We start from the raw sequence: 20163 nt of genomic DNA on the forward strand, positions 1-20163 counted from the left end.
CTCAGTAAATGTTTTCATTTTCCTATAGTTACTAAACAGAGAATCAAGTGTGATTAGATATAGAAAATACATATTCAATAAGTACCTGATACAACAGGTCAAAGAAGATACAAAAACAGATCAAAGAAGATACAAAAGCAGATCATTCTCATTCAGGTACCAATATTAACTAAAGGAAATTAAAAGAAGAAAGCTTCTTTTAATTTTTTTTTTATGTTTATTTATTTTTGAGAGAGAGAGAGACAGAGTGTGGGCGGGAGAGGGGCAGAGAGAGAGACACACAGAATCCGAAGCAGGCTCCAGGCTCTGAGCTGTCAGCACAAAGACCGCCTGATATGGGGGGCTCCAACCCACAAACCATGAGATCATGACCTGAGCCCAAGTCAGACACTTAACCAACTGAGCCACTCAGGCACCCCAGAAAGTTTTTTTTTGTTTTTGTTTTTGTTTTGTTTTGTTTTGTTTTATTGTAAAAGAATGGCAAGATAAAGGAGGGAAGAAGGAATGGAGGGAGAGAGAGAACACTTAATAAGTATATGACCATGGAGAATCTCATAGTACTTTCTTGAAAATGATGTCAGTGGAAATATATAACAGTGGTATAAATAAATCCTATGACTTAAAGACATTGTTGGGATGCCTGAGTGGCTCAGTTGGTTAAGCAATGGATTCTTGATCTTGCCTCAGGACGCTGACAGCGCGAAGCCTGCTTGGGATTCTCTCTCTCTCTCTCTCTCTCTCTCTCTCTCTCCCCCTACTTCCCCCATTCATGCCTGCACACGTTCTCTGTCTCAAAATAAACATTAAAAATATTCTCTTAAAAAAAAATAAAGACAATGTTTATAAGATGACTAAAATGACTCACATTTCCATTGTATTAAGCGACATAGGTAAGAGGCACCTGCGTGGCTCAGTCGGTTGGGCATCCAATTTCAACCCAGGTCATGATCTCCTAGTTGGTGGGATCCAGCAGAGCCTGGAACCTGCTTCAGCTTCTGTGTCTCCCTCTCTCTCTCTCTGCCCCTCCCCCGCTCACACTCTGTCTCTCAAAAATAAATAAACACTAAAAAAAATGACACAGGTAAGATATGAGGTACACTCTTCTTTTTTACGAGGGATGTTAAAACATTAGAAGTCTGAACGAGGACTTCGAAATCACATTACAACAGGAACATTCAACAACAGAAATGAACTAATCATCTGTGTGGCTGGTACGGAGGGAAGGTATCGCGGCACATGAGAATAAAGTAGTCCTCTGCCGGGGAAATGATAGACTCACCATTTCCTGCATTAGAGCAGATATGCAACTGGAAGGCAGGTTCACGGGCCCCCAGAACGGAAGGACTGGGCCGTAACCTGATGGAAGAAATTAGCCTACAATGGCCGGGGTGGGGTCAGGACTGGCGATCGGAGACCTAGAAAATGAGAATCCGCTGGCAGTGCCCATCCTAGTGTTGTCTAGGGCAGTGGTTTGGAAAACTTTTGTTTAAAGAACTACATTAACACAGAACCCAAAACATTTTGTATCATGATCCCAGTTCTCCGGTAGTGCGAGTGCATGGGAAGCCGGAGATCTCACCGGAAAGGAGGGTGCGGTTTTCCAGGCGGAGGAAGAAGCCTGTGGTGAAAACCCTGAGAAAAGAAAGAGCTGCGGGCTCTAAGGAACTGTAAAAAGTAAGAGTAACGTAAGGAGTAGCTCAAGAGGAGTCGGAAGGCGCGCAGAGCTGCGCTCTCAGGACCCCAGGAGTGTGTGGGTTCCAACCCATCAGCTTCCGCCAAGCAGCTCCGCAGGCACCTGTGCCCAGAGCCACTGTCGTGGTTTGATGCTGGCCACGGGGGAGGTATTTATGGCATCTCACCATGGAAATCTGGTCTTACCAGATCTGGGTCTTTTTTTCCTGGAAGCCGCTTGTTAAACACCACGAGCACACCGTTCCATAAGAGGGTAAACTTCTGTTCCTGTTTTTTACAATTACAGACAATGTGTCAAAGACCAGGCCGAGGTTTTATGAATCAACATGCTAAGTACAGGGTGATAGAGTAAAATTATAGTGCATAATAAATAAATAGTAATAGTATAATACGAGGTTTTACAAATATTTAGAAGTCACGACAAACAGTCCTCCCACCATCCCTGGCTTTACTAGGAAGGAAACTATAATGATAAATTAACTGAAAGGTGTTTGAAACGTTTCCTTAAAACGGCAAAGCTGATACTCAAGTTTTTTGATCAGCTTCTACGATTTATCCTCATCTTTGGGGGCTTACGTTTTGATTATTTGAAGGACAAAATTGCAATTAATTTTTTTTTTCTCTGCTCTGAATCCATTTATTCCACAGGACAGGGCATTTTAGAAAAAAAAATACATATACTTTCACTCTTTTTCTATGCTTGAAACTACATGTTATTAGTTTTTATGAAGTTGTCAGCAATAGAAACAACTGTTATATTATATGCTGTGGAATTGAATGATTTAAAATGTTTAGAGCTTACCCCCCCCCATAAGTGATATATAAGCATTTCCATTATTAGAAGAAAAGAAACATTTTATATTGTATCTGGGTTAAGAGGAAAGTCATTTTTATTCTACTCCATCTCATTCCATTCGGGGCAATATGTTAGATTCTAAACTGCTTCTTACAGTTTAGAGCCTGTTTCATTAGTCACAGAATTAAATGTATTAGGTAGTGTTATGTTTTTGAATCGGAAAGTGCTCAACTATAAAATAAGAAAAATAAAAGTAAAGCCCAAAAGACAAAATAATGTATCAAAAATTTGTTTAAAAGATGTATGAAGATTTTTCTAATCTAAACTATATTCTCCTTGAAAATAAAGGAAGCATAACATACTTCTACTACAATAACGAAAAACACTGGCTAAATTTAGGATACTTTTGGGATCTATAGAGTGGGGGTAATGAAGTATATGTTTTTGTCCATCTGTTTAGAAGCATTTACCTTAATATTATGCCAACACAGCAATCTTTTTAATTTGATTTTTATTTATTATTGAAGTATAATTTGCATACAATGTTATATTAGTTTCCAGCATACAACATGGTGAGTTGACAATTCTGTTCATTACTCAATGCTCAACATCTGTCACCATACAATGTTATTATAATTATAACTATATTCCCTTTGCTGAACTTTTCCTTGCCATGACTTACTAATTTCATAACTGGAAATTTATACCTCTTAATCCCCTTCCTCTATTTTGCCCATACCCCAACCTACCTCACCTCTGGCAACTACTAGTTTGTCCCTTGTATGTAAAAGTCTGTTTCTGTGTTGGTTCACTTGTTTTGCTTTTTATATTCGACATATAAGATAAATCATATGGTATTTGCCTTTCTCTGTCTGACTTCTTTCACTTAGCATAATACCCCCTAGGTCCATCCATGTTGTTGCAAATGGCAAGATTTCATTTCTTTTTATGGCTGAGTAGTATTCCCTTGTTATGTATATACCACATCTTTATCCATTCATTTATCAATGGACACTTGGGTTGCTTTCATATCTTGGTTATTTTAAATAATTCTAATTATTTAAATAATTATTTAATTATTATAATTATTTAATTATTTAATTAATATAATATAATTATATATAATATATATTATATATTATTATATTATATATAAATATAAATAAAATATACATATATATAAATATATAAATATAAAATAAATATAAATTATATATAATTAATTATTATAATTATTATCTAATTATCTAAATAATTCTAATTATTTAAATAATTATTTAAATTCTATTCTAATATTCTAAATAAACATAGGGGTTCATATATCTATTCTAATTAGAATTTTTGTTTTTTGGGGGGGTAAAAACCCAGTAGCGGAGTTACTGAATCAAATGGTATTTCTATTTTAAATTAATTAATTAATTTTTTACTTTTTTTTTTTTTAAACATTTATTTCCTTTTGAGAGATAGAACATGAGTGGGGATGGGACAGAGAAACAGGGAGGCACAGAATCTGAAGCAGGCTCCAGGTTCTGAGCTGCCAGCACATGGGGCTCAAAACCACGAACCGTGAGATCATGACCTGAGCTGAAGTTGTGTGCTTAACCGACTGAGCCACCCAGGTGTCCCTTAATTAATTAAAGTATTAAATTAATTCTTTGGTATTTCTACTTTTAAAGAGCTGCCATACCATTTCCCACAGTTGTTGCACCAATTTATATTCCCACCAACAGTGCGTGATGGTTCCCATTTCTCCACAATCTCACCAACAGTTGTTATTTCTTGTTTTTTTGATGACAGCCATTCTGACATGTGTGAGGTGACATCTCATTGTGGTTTTGATTTGCATTTCCCTGATGATGAGAAGTGTTGAGCATCTTTTCATGTGTCTGTTGGCCATTTTATGTCTTTTTTTTTGGAAAAATGTCTATTTGGGTCCTTTGCCTGATTTTTAATTGCATCATCCTCATTATTATTATTATTATTATTATTATTATTATTATTTTTGGTGTTGAGTTGTGTAAGTTCTTTATATTAAAAAATAACCCCTTATACAGTAGTTTTTAAAGTTAATTCTGGGAACTTGCTTATGGTTCACCATAGTTTTCTAGTTCCAAATCACAATTTATCTGCTATTCCAGAACAAACTCATTTTGCTAGTAAAAACAAAAACAAAAACAAAAACAAAAAACATAGTTCTGAACTTCTAGTCTGTGAAGGTAGCAAGTGAAATACCTTTGGCAACTATTGAGAAATAAGTGTTACATTATGATCAACATAGTTAAGAATTTTAAAAATTGCCAATGATGTACAGCATTATGATTAAAATTGCCATGATTGCATTAAATGAAAAATAAAATTATTCTCTAGCTTATATGAAATCAATATTTATTATTTATTTATTTGTTTGTTTATTTATTTATTTATTTATTTATTTATTTATTTCAATCAATATTTAACATGGGTTTAGTAAAAAACAAGGCTCATCTATCTGGTCATTTACAATTTTGAATTAAATTTACTGAAACATGGCACTGTGCTCTTAACTTCTACGTCAATTGTATTTTGTTCTGTTTTTCAAGTTCATGACTTATAAGTACTTATATAAACTGTAGATTAAACTTTAAATAAAAAATTGTCGTATAAAAAAAGAAAAAAGATTGTTCTGTGGAGAATGGTTTGGAGAGAGGCATGAGTAGATTTATGGAGATCAGGTAGAATACTACTGATATAATTTAGGGAAGAGGACATAAGGGCTTGAATTAAGTTGGTGACAGAAATTCATAAACAGTAAATGAAATACAAAATATAAGAGTCAAGAAGTTGAAATCTCTACAAAAATCTTAACTTAGGTTGGATGTATCAATAGGAGCTTATGATTTCCCCCCTCCATTTAAGAACGTTAATTTCACAGGTCTATCAAAGAGGCTACAAATAAGGCCTGGAAACATTGAACATTCCAATACCCATAATGTCCTACATTCTGGATTTAGTCAATTCCTTCTTCATGGTGTTGTTCAGCTTGATCTATTTCTTGCTTTGCCTTTAGATTGAAGTTAGATCTGAAGACTTGATTTGATTCAGGGTAAGTTTGTTTTTCCCAAGGATACTGCATAGGTATTGTTTTATATTTCACATTATATTGCATCAAGAGGCACATAATTTCTGCTTGCCCCACTTTTAGTGATAATAAGGTTGATCAGAAAATTTAGGTGATTATGGCCTGATGTAAAGTTCCCTATTATCCTTGTATCTCATTGCTTCAGCATTCATTGGTGATTGATGCCTGAATCATTTATTTCATTAGGGGTTACTAAGTAGTGATTTCCTCCTTTTCTTTTCAAACATTTTTAAGGTACACCTGACATATAATAAACTGCACATTTAAAAAAATGTACAATTTTATAAACCGTAAACACGCACGGAACCATTACCACAAACAGTGAGCATATCTGTCTCCCCCCCACCCCCGCCCTGCCAATGTTTATGCTGCCCTTTTGTTTACTTGGACATTCTTGTAATCAAAATTTTTTTAAAAAGGGGAAATATTTATGAGGCAGATCAACAAGGCTGGGTGATTGAATGCTTGGGAGTTAATAAGAGAAGGGTCTAGAATGACTCCTACAATCATGCTATGAGCCATTTAGAGTACATAGATGGTGGTACCATTTATTGAGGGACTGGAAAAGAACCTTGGTGAATTCAGTTTTGTTTTGGTTTTTTGTTTTTGTTTTGTTTTGGTTCAAGTTAGGTTTGAGGTCACAATGGGACATTCAAGTAGACACATCAAGTAGTCAGGTGTTAAACAGTTTGACCTAGAGATATACATTTGGGAATATTGGCATATAGTAACTAAAGCCAGGGAGTAGAAATTATCAAGAGATTCAATACAGAACAGGAAAAAGATTTAAGGGGAAAAAGAAACTGAAATGTTCTCATGTTTCATGATCAGCTAAAAGAGGAGGAAGGAGGAAAATGATGAGTTTACAGTATTGCAGAAGCCAAGGGAAAATAGGGAATGTTCCATCTGTGCCGATCATGGAGTTGTATTCTGTAGAATAGTTTTACTTCTTGCTCAAAATCATGATTTATACATCAGTGAGTGGGTGCATACTCTTGAAAGAGGTCACCTTCAGTACCTTAAGTAATAAAATTAAGTTTCTGAGCCTGTAGAGCTGAGGCCTGGACTATGGACTCTTGTAAATCAACCAAAAGAAACGATACCTAGTGAGGACTCTTGATAGCTAGCTGGCGAGCTTTGTCTGGTGACCTCTAAGCCTCAGGAAATCTTTCTTTGAAGCATTTATAGTACTTATTACTTTCTAAACTAAGTAACATTAAAATAAATTATTTTCCCTGCCCCCTTTTTTGCATATTCTTAGCTTCGCAAGATCTTAGAATGAATGAAAGGGAATCTGACTCATTAATAGCTTCAACCTTCTCTAAGGGGTTGGGAATCCTGCTTTAAACTTTCTGATGGGTGATTATCTAACCACTGCTGGTATAATATAGTGAATTTGGAGTACTCATGGTCACTGGGTGATAGTTCTTTTTAGAAATTCTTACATTGAGGATAAGATAAAATCTCTTCTCTGGTGTTTGAGACATCATAGAGTTCTTTTTCAAAGCCCTTTGGAAAAGGAAGAGAACAAACACTTCAAAGTTTGAATGCCTTACACATTTTAAGTGTTTCACGTTTGTCGAATGAATGCATGAATTAATTAACGCATGGATGATTTAGTTGGTTCTGAAAAGCTTATTATATACTATTAACTTAGTAAGAACTGTGAGAACACGGAATTCCTTAGTGTCAGAATCCTTTAACACTGGAACATTATCTTTAGGAATAGATCCGATACCTATAAATTTTTCTTGAATAAAAATTCAGCTATGCTACATCTTATCCATTTTTTTTTCCCTCCAGAGAAAGCTGATAAATCAAGATTTTTCCCCCTCCTTTCTGTCCCACTGGGGTGGGGGTGGGGATAGGGAGTGAGGCATGAGAAGCAGTAGAGTATACTGGAAAGAGCATGGCCATTAGAATTAGACAGTCTTGGTTCAGATCCACTTCTATTTATTACGTGTCTGATCTTGGGCCATTAAGTTACTCTGAGTCTTAGTTTCTTCATTTTAAAAATGAAGATAATGCTTACTTGGCAAAGTTACTGTTTAGATTAAGTAAATTAAGGAGTAGAAAGCATGTAACACAGCAACTGGCTGATAGAATGAGCTTGATAATGGTAGCCATTACTCTTACATTTGGGCAACATTTCATAAAACATTTACCAGGAAAAAAAAGAATATTATGCTAATTTTGTTTTATTTACGTTTTAATAAGAAAATGCCAAAGCCAGGAAAGGATTATGATAAAGTTAGGAAATAAGGAGATTTGTAATAGCCAAGAGGTGAAAGCAACCCAGATGTCCATCAAGGGATAAATGGATAAAAAAAAATGTGTTATATACAAACAGTAGAATATTATTCAGCAATAAATAAGGAAAATTTTGACATATGCTACAATGTGGATGAACCTTGAGGACATTCTGCTGCGTGTAATAAGCCAGTCATAAAAAGACAAATACTGTATGATTCCACTTATATGAAATCTAAACTGGTCAAATTCATAGAAACAGAAGTATGGTGGGTTGCTAGGGAGGGAAAAAGGGGAAATGAGAGGCTGTTTAATGAGTATTTCAGATTTGAAAGATGAGAAAGTCTGGAGGTTTGCTGTACAACTATGTGAATAGAGTCAATACTACTGAACTGTACATTTAAAAATTAAATGTACATTTAAAAAACTACATTAAAAATTTTGTTACGTTTCTTTTACCATAATAATAATAATAATAATAATAATAATAATAATAATAATAAAGCAATGGTAAGGAGGAAAAAGTGAAGAAGTGAAGGTCTGGAAATTTGGAGAAAAGGCAAGGGTTGTAGTGACATTAAGAAATGAGCTACAGGGGCGCCTGGGTGGCTCAGTCGGTTAAGCGGCCGACTTTGGCTCAGGTCACGATCTCGCAGTCCCTGAGTTCGAGCCCCGCGTCGGGCTCTGGGCTGACAGCTCAGAGCCTGGAGCCTGTTTCAGATTCTGTGTCTCCCTCTCTCTCTGCCCGTCCCCTGTTCATGCTCTGTCTCTCTCTGTCTCAAAAATAAATAAACATTAAAAAAATTAAAAAAAAAAAAAGAAATGAGCTACAATAGATTTCATGATACTAAAAAAAAAAAACACTCTAGTTTTTAAGACATTAGTAAAATAAAGATTTACATCACTGTATCTCATCTCTGCTCAAATTCATCAAATAAGCATTTCCTACTTAAGTTCAAGGCACAGTGCTAAATTACCGAGGACCAAAAAAGCCTAAGAAATAATTCTTGCCTTCAAGGAAATGGACAAGCATAAACAATTATTATAAAACATGGTAGGCAGAATTAAAGATAGATAAAGTACAGAGAATTTAATACAGATTATTATGGCAGAACAGATAAGACTTTCTGATAGGAGTGGCATCTGAATTAGAAATCCACAAAGGTCTTCCAAGAAGCTTTCGTATCACAATCAAGCAGGAAGTTACGGAATGGGTGAAATAGGTAATAGGGATTAAGAGGTACAATCTTCTAGTTATACAATAATATAAGTCATGGGGATATAATGTACAACTATGGAATATAGTCAATAACATTGTAATAACTTTGTGTGGTGACATAAGGTAACTAGACCTATTGTGGTGGTCATTTCATAATGTATAAAAATATCAACTCCCTATGTTGTGCATCTGAAACTAAAAATTATAGTATGTCAAATATAATTCAATAAAAAACAAAACATTCTAACCCTGAGATTTATTAATAGATATTATGGTAAGAAATGATACTAGGAACTTTTTTCCCCAAGGAATTATATCCCCAAGTAATGAAAGGAAAGAAAGAGGGAAGAATATTAAGGATCTGGAGACAGAAAGACTTCCTCAATTTCTTCATCACTGCAGTTTCTATTTCTTAAATGAGCTCCTAATTTTCCTACTTCTGTGCCCTTGTTCACATCACTACTTTATTATTTGTTTATTTTTAAAAACATTTTTAACCATTTATTTTTTCCTATACAGCTTTGATTTTATTATTTATTTATTTACTTATTTATTTAATTTATTTTTAAAATTTACATTCAGGTTAGTTATCATATAGTGCAACAATGATTTCAGGAGTAGACTCCTTAATGCCCCTTACCCATTTAGCCCATCCCCTCTCCCACAGCCCCTCCCCATAACCCTTTGTTTGTTCTCCATATTTAAGAGTCTCTTATGTTTTGCCCCCTCCGTTTTTATTTTTGCTTCCGTTCCCTTATGTTCATCTGTTTTGTCTCTTAAAGTCCTCATATGAGTGAAGTCATATGATATTGGTCTTTCTCTGACTAATTTCGCTTAACATAATATCCTCTAGTTCCATCCACGTAGTTGAAAACGGCAAGATTTCATTCTTTTTGATTGCTGAGTAATACTCCATTGTATATATATATACATCTTCTTTATCCATTCATCCATCGATGGACATTTGGGCTCTTTCCATACTTTGGCTATTGTCGATTGTGCTGTAATAAATATTGGGGTGCATGTGTCCCTTCAAAACAGCACACCTGTATCCCTTGGATAAATACCTAGTAGTGCAATTGCTGGGTTGTAGGGTAGTTCTTTTTTTAATTTTTTGAGGAACCTCCATACTGTTTTCCAGAGTGGCTGCACCAATTTGCATTCCCACCAGCAGTGCAAAAGAGATCCTCTTTCTCCCCATCCTTGCCAACACCTGTTGTTGCCTGAGTTGTTACTGTTAGCCATTCTGACAGGTGTGAGGTGATATCTCATTGTGGTTTTGATTTGTATTTCCCTGATGATGAATGATGTTGAGCATTTTTTCATGTGTTGGCTGGCCATCTGGAGGTCTTCTTTGGAGAAGGGTCTATTCATGTCTTTTGCCCATTTCTTCACTGGAATATTTGTTTTTTGGGTGGTGAGTTTGAGAAGTTCTTTAGATTTTGGATACTAACCCTTTATCTGATATGTCGTTTGCAAATGCCTTCTCCCATTCTGTCAGTTGCCTTTCAGTTTTGCTGATTGTTTCCTTCGCTGTGCAGAAGCTTTTTATTTTGATGAGGTCCCAACAGTTCATTTTTACTCCTGTTTTTCTTGCCTCCAGAGACATGTTGAGTAAGAAGTTGCTGCGGGCAAGATCAAAGAGGTTTTGCCTGCTTTCTCCTCGAAGATTTTGATGGCTTCCTGTCTTACATTGAAGTCTTTCATCCATTTTGAGTTTATTTTTGTGAATGGTGTAAGAAAGTGGTCCAAGCTCATTCTTCTGCATGTCACTGTCCAGTCTTCCCAGCATCACTTGCTGAAGAGACTGTCTTTATTTCATTGGATATTCTTTCCTGCTTTGTCAAAGATTAGTTGGCCATTCGTTTGTCGGCCCATTTCTCGGTTTTCTATTCTGTTCCATTGATCTGAGTGTGTATTTTTGTGCCATCACATCATTACTTTAACTTGGGTAATCAATCAGTATCCCTTTATATTAAAATATCATATAATAATGGATTGACTAAAATAAATTATAAAATGCTTTTAGATTAATAATTAGAATTGAACATAAGACATTTTCTATCATTTTAGAAGGAAACAAATTATGTCTATGAATTAATATAGTTTTAATGAATCATATAAGTACTCTGGATTTTACATGCATGCCTAAGAAAGGTCATATTCACAAACCTTTGTTGCAGAAGGTAGTATATTAGAAGATGTTTAACTAAATGAAACAAAGAGGGGAGATGAGATTAGGGTCTTCAGGTCGATGATAGATTTATAAGTATATACTATTATCAAAGGCTTTTTCTGTTCTCTCACTCACCTAACAGTCTGCACTATTGTGATTTTCAAAGAACACATTGAACAGATGGTACTTGTGTTTCACATCTACAGAAATCAACATCAGTATCACTGGTTCCTCACTAGGAAATAGGGAGGGACTTTGCTACCCCAGAGGACAGAGACGGTTCTGCTTAACACAACTGGGGGTGGTGGTGCTACTGTCATCTAGTGGCAGAGGCCAGAGATGCTGCCGAACATCTCATAATGCAGAGAACTGCCCCCACCAACTCCACCCGGAACGAAGAATTATCCAGCCACTATGTTCAACACTGGTTGAGAAAACCTGATTTATAAAAACATATTTTTCTTTTCTTTCTCTATTTCCCTCCTTCCCCTTCTTCTTTATGTTTTATCTCTTGAATGAGAAATGGGACATATTTTGTATCAAGAAAAAGAGAAAGTATTATTCATTTTTTTTTCTCACTGACTAGAAATTGGGTCCATACTGCATCTGAATCAGCACCGTTTAGACCAATGTACCAAGAGACTTTCTACCAAATTCTTACTTGACCAACGGAGTAACAGATTTTCTACTAGACTTTATTGATTAATGATCATATTATAAGGAAAAACAGAGCCCAAAGAAATAGTCGGCAATTCATATTCGCCTACATGATATTTGACCACCGTCACTGGGCATTTGAAGTGTCTTCTAATAGATTTCACAAATGATTCTTAATTTTAAAAACGTAATGTGTCTTGGTATTTGTGTTACGACATTTAAGCCTAGTATTTATATATTTAGAAAAAAGCTCCAAAATGTAAATCATAAGAGTATATGATATTTATTTTGTAACGCAATAGATAAAACCAAATACAAAGTGGACTACTGTCTGCACGTTATACATTTTGATTCTTAGGCTGAAATCTCTTAATTTAACATTCGCTTAAAATAAGCTTTGGTTATTTAAAAAAAAAAATGTCAAGTCCATGATTAAGATAAAGTTTTTGCTCATCAGAGAAAGAACTTCAGGAGTAAATAATGATACAGCAAATCCATCCAAAACACTAGGTCTTCATCTTTTGTTTCTTAGACCACTCAGGTGCTTCTTTTTTGGTCTGTTAAAAACAAAAAAAACAAAAATCAAGTAAAATGCTTATAAGGAAAATAAGAGAGGCCATTCAGAGAACCAAGTACCTATATATACTGGGGCTTTGTGTGTAAAATTGCAGGAAATAATTGCTTTTCTTAATTCGGAAGGATACTCAAAGGCAAAGGTTCAGAAATAATTTCTCATCTGGTAGGTCTGTAGAAAAAACACACATCTGTGTTTTCTGGCTCAAGGCTTGTACATAACACACACATAGGTAAGTATTTATGAATTGATTTTATTTTCAAAGAGAATTACAAAAAATCAAGGACATGGCTCTTTTCATTTGTCTTATGCATCTATATATGGATATTTATCCACTCGATGGATATTTACTGAAGGATTAGTGGGGCCAAATCACTGTACTTTGAGCTTCTGAATTGCAAAGTATTTGCCAGAGTACTTCTTAAGCTTTACTGCTCAATTGTTTCAATCTAAAAAGCATCTGGCTGTACAGAGTAGTAACAAAAAAGCAGGGGAGGTTGACTGTTACAGAATAAAGCACTCAGAACCCTGTATACATAAGGCACTGATTCCGATCAAAACATCCTATTTTATACAATATTACAATAAGTATACAGTGTACTTCTTTCCCACTTAGATCTGCTTCAAAGTAAGAAGGACCATATTCCTAAATATAGATACATATGTGTAGGCACATAGATTAGTATGATAGCTTATGATTTTATCTTTTTTATATTGTTTTATGTTCCATAGCAGATGTACACAATGTTGGAAGTGACATCAATGATCAACTCCTCTTGACCTTATCTATGCCATTGGCCAGGTTCAATGACCACCAAATAAATCGGTGGACCCTCCTCCACCCCCGTTTTACACTGTGGCTCTAATGAGCTATAGATACTTTCACAGGATGGTTCCTACAGGTGACTAAAATTCAGTCTGTCAAAATGAACTCCCCCATTCCTCCATCGTCTCTGTCTTGGTGAACAGTATCATACTTTGCTCAATCATTGAAACCAGAAATATTTGATTCCTCTTCATCCTAGATTTCTCCTTTTCACTGACTACACCCATTATAAACAGGCTAAAACTTAACTTTTATTGAATACCTTTTTAACTTATTCTGTTCCTATCTTGACCTCACTGGGCCGTCATTGTTTCTAGCTTAATTCCTGTATGACCTCCTAATTCTGATTTGGCTCTCTCTTGTGTTCAATTAATTGTCCACAATCCTTCTAACCTTAGCTTTCTAAAATGTAAATCTGTATTAAAACACTGCAGTATTTCCTTCATTAAAACAAAGTTCAAAGTCCTTAGTACTAAAGGTGAAAGAGGGGTTCCTGGCTGGCTCAGTCGGTAGAGCATGTAACTCTTGATCTCAGGGTCTTGAGTTCAAGCCCCACATTGGCCATGGAGCCTACTAAAAAAAAAAAAAAAAAAAAAAAAAAAAAAAGAATAAGGGGATCCTGGATGGCTCAGTTGGTTAAGCATCTGATGTTGGCTCCGGTCATGATCTCCAGTCCTCGAGTTCGAGCCCACATTGGGCTCTCTGCTCTCAGCAAAGACAACCTCAAATACTTTCTGCGGGAACCCATCAACATCACAGTATCTATTCTTTTTTTTAAATTCCCATAGAACTTAGTATTTTCTTTACTTTAAAGTAGTCCACCCGATTTCATCTATATCAAAATGATCAAATCTTCTATAATGTTAAGCATGGGTTCTTGCATATAGTCAGGAAGAACTTGTTGAACTGAATTGTACTTACATGAACATTTTTTTTTGTCTTCCAGGTGACCACATGTAGCCTTCTAAATCACTTCTACAGAGAGAGTCATGTGCTCATATAAGCATTATGTATAAATTACATAAACTTACCTTACCATTCAGCAGATGCTAGCCATTGAGATAACCAATCTAAGTTAAGATCTGAACCCTACCACAAACTCATAATTTGGAAACTACATACACTATGTACTGTTGCTACCCATTTTTTTTTTTAAGTTATTTATTTATTTTGAGAGAGACAGAAAGAGAGAGAAATAGAGAGTGAGTGGGGGAGGGGCACAGAGAAGGAGAGAGAATCCCAGTCAGGTTCCAAACTATCAGTGCAGAGCCTGATGTGGGACTCAAACTCATGAACTGTGAGATCATAAACTGAGCCAAAGTCGGACGCTTAACTGACTGAGCCACCCAGGTGCCCCTGGTGCTACCCATTCTTATTATGTTCCCTGCCCTCCCTAGAGCCTAAGGCTCTATATTGTTTCAATGCTTACAATCTGCGTGGAGAAGAGACTAAGAGCAGGATTGCTCATATCTGCATTTTTATTAAGAAAATAGTGACAATGGTATGAATCCTGAGTAAAGATGCTGGTTTGGAAAAGGATGGTAGCAGAAAACTAGCAAAAGGTAGTCCCGTGCGTCTCTGGAAGGAAAAAAGAAAGTTGCTTCAAAGAGGATTAGAATAGCTCCAGTTTTCTTCTAGAAAGGAGATAGGTAAGGCTAGAGAAAAGGGGTAGCACAGCTAAAAGCTACATTGAGAGAGAAAGTAGATGATTAGTGGGAATGAATGGGGTGTTTGTGAATGACAGGGACTGAAATGGTGCCGCCTGTTGCAGAAGTGGCACTAACCACAATGTGGGGACTAACCACAGACTTGGGAGCTGCCTCTTTCACTCTCCCTGTCCTTTTAGTTTTAACACTGAAGTTTCCCACACAGTAGAGTTTTAACAGCAAAGAAGATAAGTAAATCAGGAAGGCACATAACCGTTTTTTTTTTTTTTAAGTCCTCAACGAGCAAATATTTGAGAGTATCAGCTCTGTTCATGAGCTGTGCAAGGCAATGGAAACACAGCTCCTATCTTTAAAGCATTTATTGCTTCTCGGCCTTTTGGCTAAGATCAAGTGTTCTATCCTTAAAGCATTTACATTCTGTGGTTCAATCTAGTCTTTGTTAGTGCATTAAATGCCTGAAAAACAACTTTGCCATATCTGCGATTTCGATGGCCAGCACTTGTCCATAAAATGCACCTTTTGGGGCTGTCTTCTTATATATCACGTGAGCACTGCAAAACATTCATTTGAATATAATAGCATATAAAGAAAAATGCTGCAAGCTCTTATTCTTCCTTTTCTTCTGTATCACAGCTGTACCTCCACCCCATTGCCCAGGCAAAAGTAGTTCTGTGTGTTTTCCTCATACAAAAATATGCGTATATGAACACACATCCATCCATCTATCCAGCATTAAATCTGATATCAGGGAAAAATACCAATAGCAAATAATTTCAGCCAAAGGATCTAGAAGCAAGTTAGAAATGTTTCCATTTTTGAGGGCACCTGCATGGCTCAGTCGGTCAAGTGTCCCACTTCGGCTCAGGTCATGATCTCACGGTTCATGAGTTCGAGCCACACTTTGGGCTCTGTGTGGACAGCTCAGAGCCTAGAGCCTGGAGCCTGCTTCAGATTCTGTGTCTCCCTCTCTCTCTGCCTGTCCCCCACTCACACTGTGTCTCTCTGTCAAAAATAAATAAACATTAAAAAAATTAAAAAAGAAAAAAGAAATGTTTCCAATTTTATGGGCTGCTTGGGTGGCTCAGTCAGGTAAGCATCCAACTCTTGATTTCAGCTCAGGTCATGATCTTACAGTATAGTATGTGAGATCGAGCCCCACATCAGCTGCACGCAGAGCCTGCCTGGGATTTCCTTTCTGCCCCTCCCGTGTATGTGTGCATGTTCTCTATCAAATTAAATAAGTAAACATTAAAAGAAAGAAAAATTTCCATTTTTGCTATAAAACTAAGATTATTAAATAATTAAAACTTATTTTCAAATATTTGCATCATAAATTCCTTATTAACAATATCAGAGAAGATACAAGAAAAATATTGGTATGGAAAATTAAAAATATTTAAATAGCAATTGTAAAAATTACAATGCCAAAAAAGAATCACAGCATGTTGGTATACAAGATGTCCAGGGGTGCCCAAGTGGCTTAGTCGGTTCAGTGTCCGACTCCAGGTTTTGGCTCAGGTCAAGATCTCACGGTTTGTGAGTTTGAGCCCCATGTCAGGCTCTGCACTGGGTATGGAGCCTGGTTAAAATTCTCTCTCTCCTTCTCCCTCTGCCCCTCTCCCCTGTTCACATTCTCTCTCTCTCAAAATAAATAAACGTTAAAAAAAAAAAAATGTCCAGACTTCATCTCATATGATCTCCTCCCTAATTTTACAGACAAGAACCAGCTCAGAGTGTTTAAATGGTTTGCTCCTGGTTACCCAGTCAATTCACATGAGCAATTTTGCATTAGCACAAGGCCTTGATGTGACTGGTTTACAGTATTAGCTTTCAGTTTTCATTAGGGTATAGCTGAGGTCATACCTTGTTTCTGTTTTTGTTTTTGTTTTAAACTCATGGCCCTGAGATCAAGAGTTATATGCTCTATGGACTGAGCCAGCCAGGTGCCCCTGAACTATACTTCTGACAATTTTTCCCTTATTATAAAAGAAATTAAGTTTATCATAACCCCCCTAGAAAACACAGATAGGGAAAAAGAAGGAAATAAAACTCACCCAGTTAATACTTTATATTTTGAATCTTCTTAATTTTGTTCTCATTGCATAACCTTATTTTGAGGTACTGGAGAAATTTTACTGTTAATTATACACTGGGTACAGTCAAGATATCAGAATCATTATCATCCAAAGTGAGAAATATAGGAGATCAGGGTTAGAAGGAAGAGTTCATTGCTTGGAACAGAGAAGGGTCAGAAAAGCAGATCAGAGGGCGTGATAGGCTTTAAGTATTTGGCAGTATCTCGTGGTTTTCATCTGACCTTACTTTTCCCATCGACATCTATCAGTCAGTTTGTTCTTTTCTTACAGATTATAATATAATAGACATATCATATCGTCTGCCATGATCTTAGCCCACTTTCGGAGCCACGGTGCTTTGGAATAAATAGCTGTAGGCAGCTTTATTTGGTACCATGTGATCCCTGCTCACTAGTACGAGTGGCCATTCAATAGGCTGACTAATAACCTTAACAAGTCTCACCACAAAGGGGTATTACCCAACAAAAATAAGTTGCACCAATCAGATTCTTGTTTTTGGAACTTACAGAGAGAACTAAGTTATAACAGAGTAGATCTGAGAAGGAAACATGTCTCAAGACAAGGGGCCAAGTGCAAGTTGATGAGGAAGTGGAAACTATGAGTAAGCAGAAATTGGGAGAGAAACAAAGAGAAGCTGGTGTGCTACCAGAGGAAAAGGTCCCAGGACACAGCTGCGGAAATCCGGAAATCCGTATAGCTGTCTCGTTTCCTGGCTGGTCAATCTAGGCTTCCTGTTTTCTCTCTCCTGTTAGCACAGCCTCCATTACTGCCACATGAATCCTTACAGTAATTATCCCTTATTTTATCTAAATTGTAACTCTGTCATTTTTTTTTAAAAGGATGTTGCACCAAGTAATCACCATATCTCATTGATCTTGAGCATTATCTGAATGTATACAGAAGTAGCTTAGATCAGAAACTCCTATACTTGACTAATTCTTACAATCATCTAGTTTTAAGTTTTAAAAAATGAAATTCTGGGGACTCACTAAATCAGAGTATCATATAGAAAATCTGTCTGGTTTTTGGTTTCTGTTCCGATGGTAAAAATCACATTTCTTCTGAGAAATTAAAGGATGGGAAACGATGTTGAAGTGTAATATTTAATAATGTTAATCCTGTTTGATTCTGTTGTCTTTTTATTCTTATTTTTATTTGTTAAAACACCATTTTAAGTATTTTCTGTATTATCAATCCAAAGTTTTCTGATTTTTTGTTCTCTGAATGATTTCTGTGCCTGTACATTTCTACCTAATGTATTTCAGTTTACATTAATATAATTGGTTTTATACTTTACGAAGAACGTCTTCGAGCAAAATATACTAATTTACAAATAAGAGGGGGCAGGTGATATTCTGCATTCCTTTTTATTCTTAAATAAATTAAAAAATTATACAAAATGTCTCCCTGATTCTCCTAGAAGTCCTGGAGGCTGAAGGAGGTAAATGCTACATTGAGGCTAATTTCTGGGCAAGTCCAATATATTAACTAAAAATATAAAACCCCACTATCAGCTGTAAGGTAGGTAACACATACATTCAGAAGTGGGATTCATACAGCTCTCTCTCGAGGCCTTTTAATAAAACGATTAAAAGTAGTTTAAAACCAATATGAATAAGAGGCAAGAAATTTAAAATATAGTTATGAAAATCAGAGATATTAAAATTCTAAGTTAATTTCGATTGTACTTACAAAGAGTGTTGGTTTGGGTATAAATATATTGTCTTCATGTTCTCTAGGCACATTTAAAATCTTTGATTTATGATCTTCTGTCATATTTTTTGCTTCTGTTTTAGTAAGAAGTAACTGGTCCTCAGAACGCTTACTGCGCATATTGGTGACAATCTGTTTCATTGCTGCCAATTCCTGTTGATAAATGAAGATAGAACATAAATGGCAAGAATGATCTTAGCAAGCAGACTAATCATGACTGATGTTAAAACATAACATGCCCATGTACAATGATGCACATAATAATCGATTAGTATCAATATTTTTAGTATAGTAAGTGATAAATCGGTAATTCCATACTCTAGTGGGTTCCTGATATTTCTGCATATTGGAATCACCTGTGGCACTTCAAAAACTATTGATTCCTGTGCCCCACTCACCCAGAGATTGTGAGTAACTGGGCTGGGATATGGCCTCAGCTTTGGAATTTTCTAAAGCTCTCCAAGTGATTCTAACAGACAAATTTGGGAACCGCTTACATTGCCATGTTCCACTGCAGTTTTTCTATACCTGTTTGGTGAGTAGATGAGTTAGGTACTTAAGTTTTTCTCTTCTGCCTCTTCAATTATCCCATTTCTTTTTGATGCCTTATATGAAGAAGGTAAAGGAAAAAGAATGCAAAACTTTTTTTCTTGCCTACTAATCACCAGTTCAAACCTTAAGTTCCATACAATTTCAGGATTTCTTAAACCGTACCATTCATTCCCTCTTCTTTTACAAATGAAAACTGGAGTTGGCTTTAGCAGTGGCTGCTTGAACTATGAATTAATTATGCTGAACCTCTTAAGTAAGAGCACAGATCACAATTTTCAGTCCTTTCCTCTTCCAAGTCTATTTTGTCTTTTATGTCTCCCCACACTCAAACCTTCAGCATCTAACACTAATTAGTGGATATTTATGATTAATTACTAAATTCGTTCAATGAAACACAAGCATTTGGAGGACAGACTAAACTTTTCTTTACCTTACTATCCGTAGAATAATGGTGGGCTGTGCTGGAAATAATTTTTCCCTATTATTTTATTTCATTTTCATGCCAAGACGTAAGAGTTATGGAGGCGGAGAGATGTTCTGCTCCCTTCTACTAATCTGTTTATAGACATCAGCTCTGTGTCAGAGCAAGTTCCTACAGGCCTTCCCCCCCGCCTGGCTGTCACTAGTTCTATTTAGAACCATCTAGCTTGAGTGAGTATTTTAAAACATAGCTGTTGAGTTCAAGCCACCGAGCCTTAATAAATCTTAGGGCCAACAGAGGAGCTGGAAGAAATGGTGCCAGAATCCTTTTTCTCCTTTCTGCAGTACTGGGGTTGGCTTGGCCGCTGCACATGAAATGTGTATACCTTCAGACACTGCCAATCTGA

At 36.1% G+C, this 20163-nt stretch overlaps 1 protein-coding gene across 6 annotated transcripts in view; it reads right to left on the reverse strand.

The window, feature by feature from the left end:
* Positions 1-11809: 11809 nt before the first annotated feature.
* PIBF1 (progesterone immunomodulatory binding factor 1) overlaps positions 11810-20163 on the reverse strand; it is a 204815-nt gene continuing 196461 nt past the window's right edge. For 3 of the 6 annotated variants that reach the window (XM_078432868.1, XM_078432877.1, XM_078432888.1), the window contains exons 17-18: positions 18764-18937; positions 11810-12465 (exon numbers count right to left, since the gene is read on the reverse strand). In XM_078432868.1, the coding sequence (XP_078288994.1) occupies positions 12415-12465; positions 18764-18937 (225 nt within the window). In that variant the 3' untranslated portion in view covers positions 11810-12414. Of the gene's footprint in view, positions 12466-18763; positions 18938-19281; positions 19390-20163 lie in introns of those variants that run through there. The other 3 variants (XR_013550051.1, XM_078432901.1, XM_078432907.1) reach the window with 3 other exon arrangements.

The sequence above is a fragment of the Panthera onca genome, chromosome A1, assembly GCF_046562875.1.
Source record: "Panthera onca isolate mPanOnc1 chromosome A1, mPanOnc1 haplotype 2, whole genome shotgun sequence".
NCBI classification, from domain to species: domain Eukaryota; kingdom Metazoa; phylum Chordata; class Mammalia; order Carnivora; family Felidae; genus Panthera; species Panthera onca.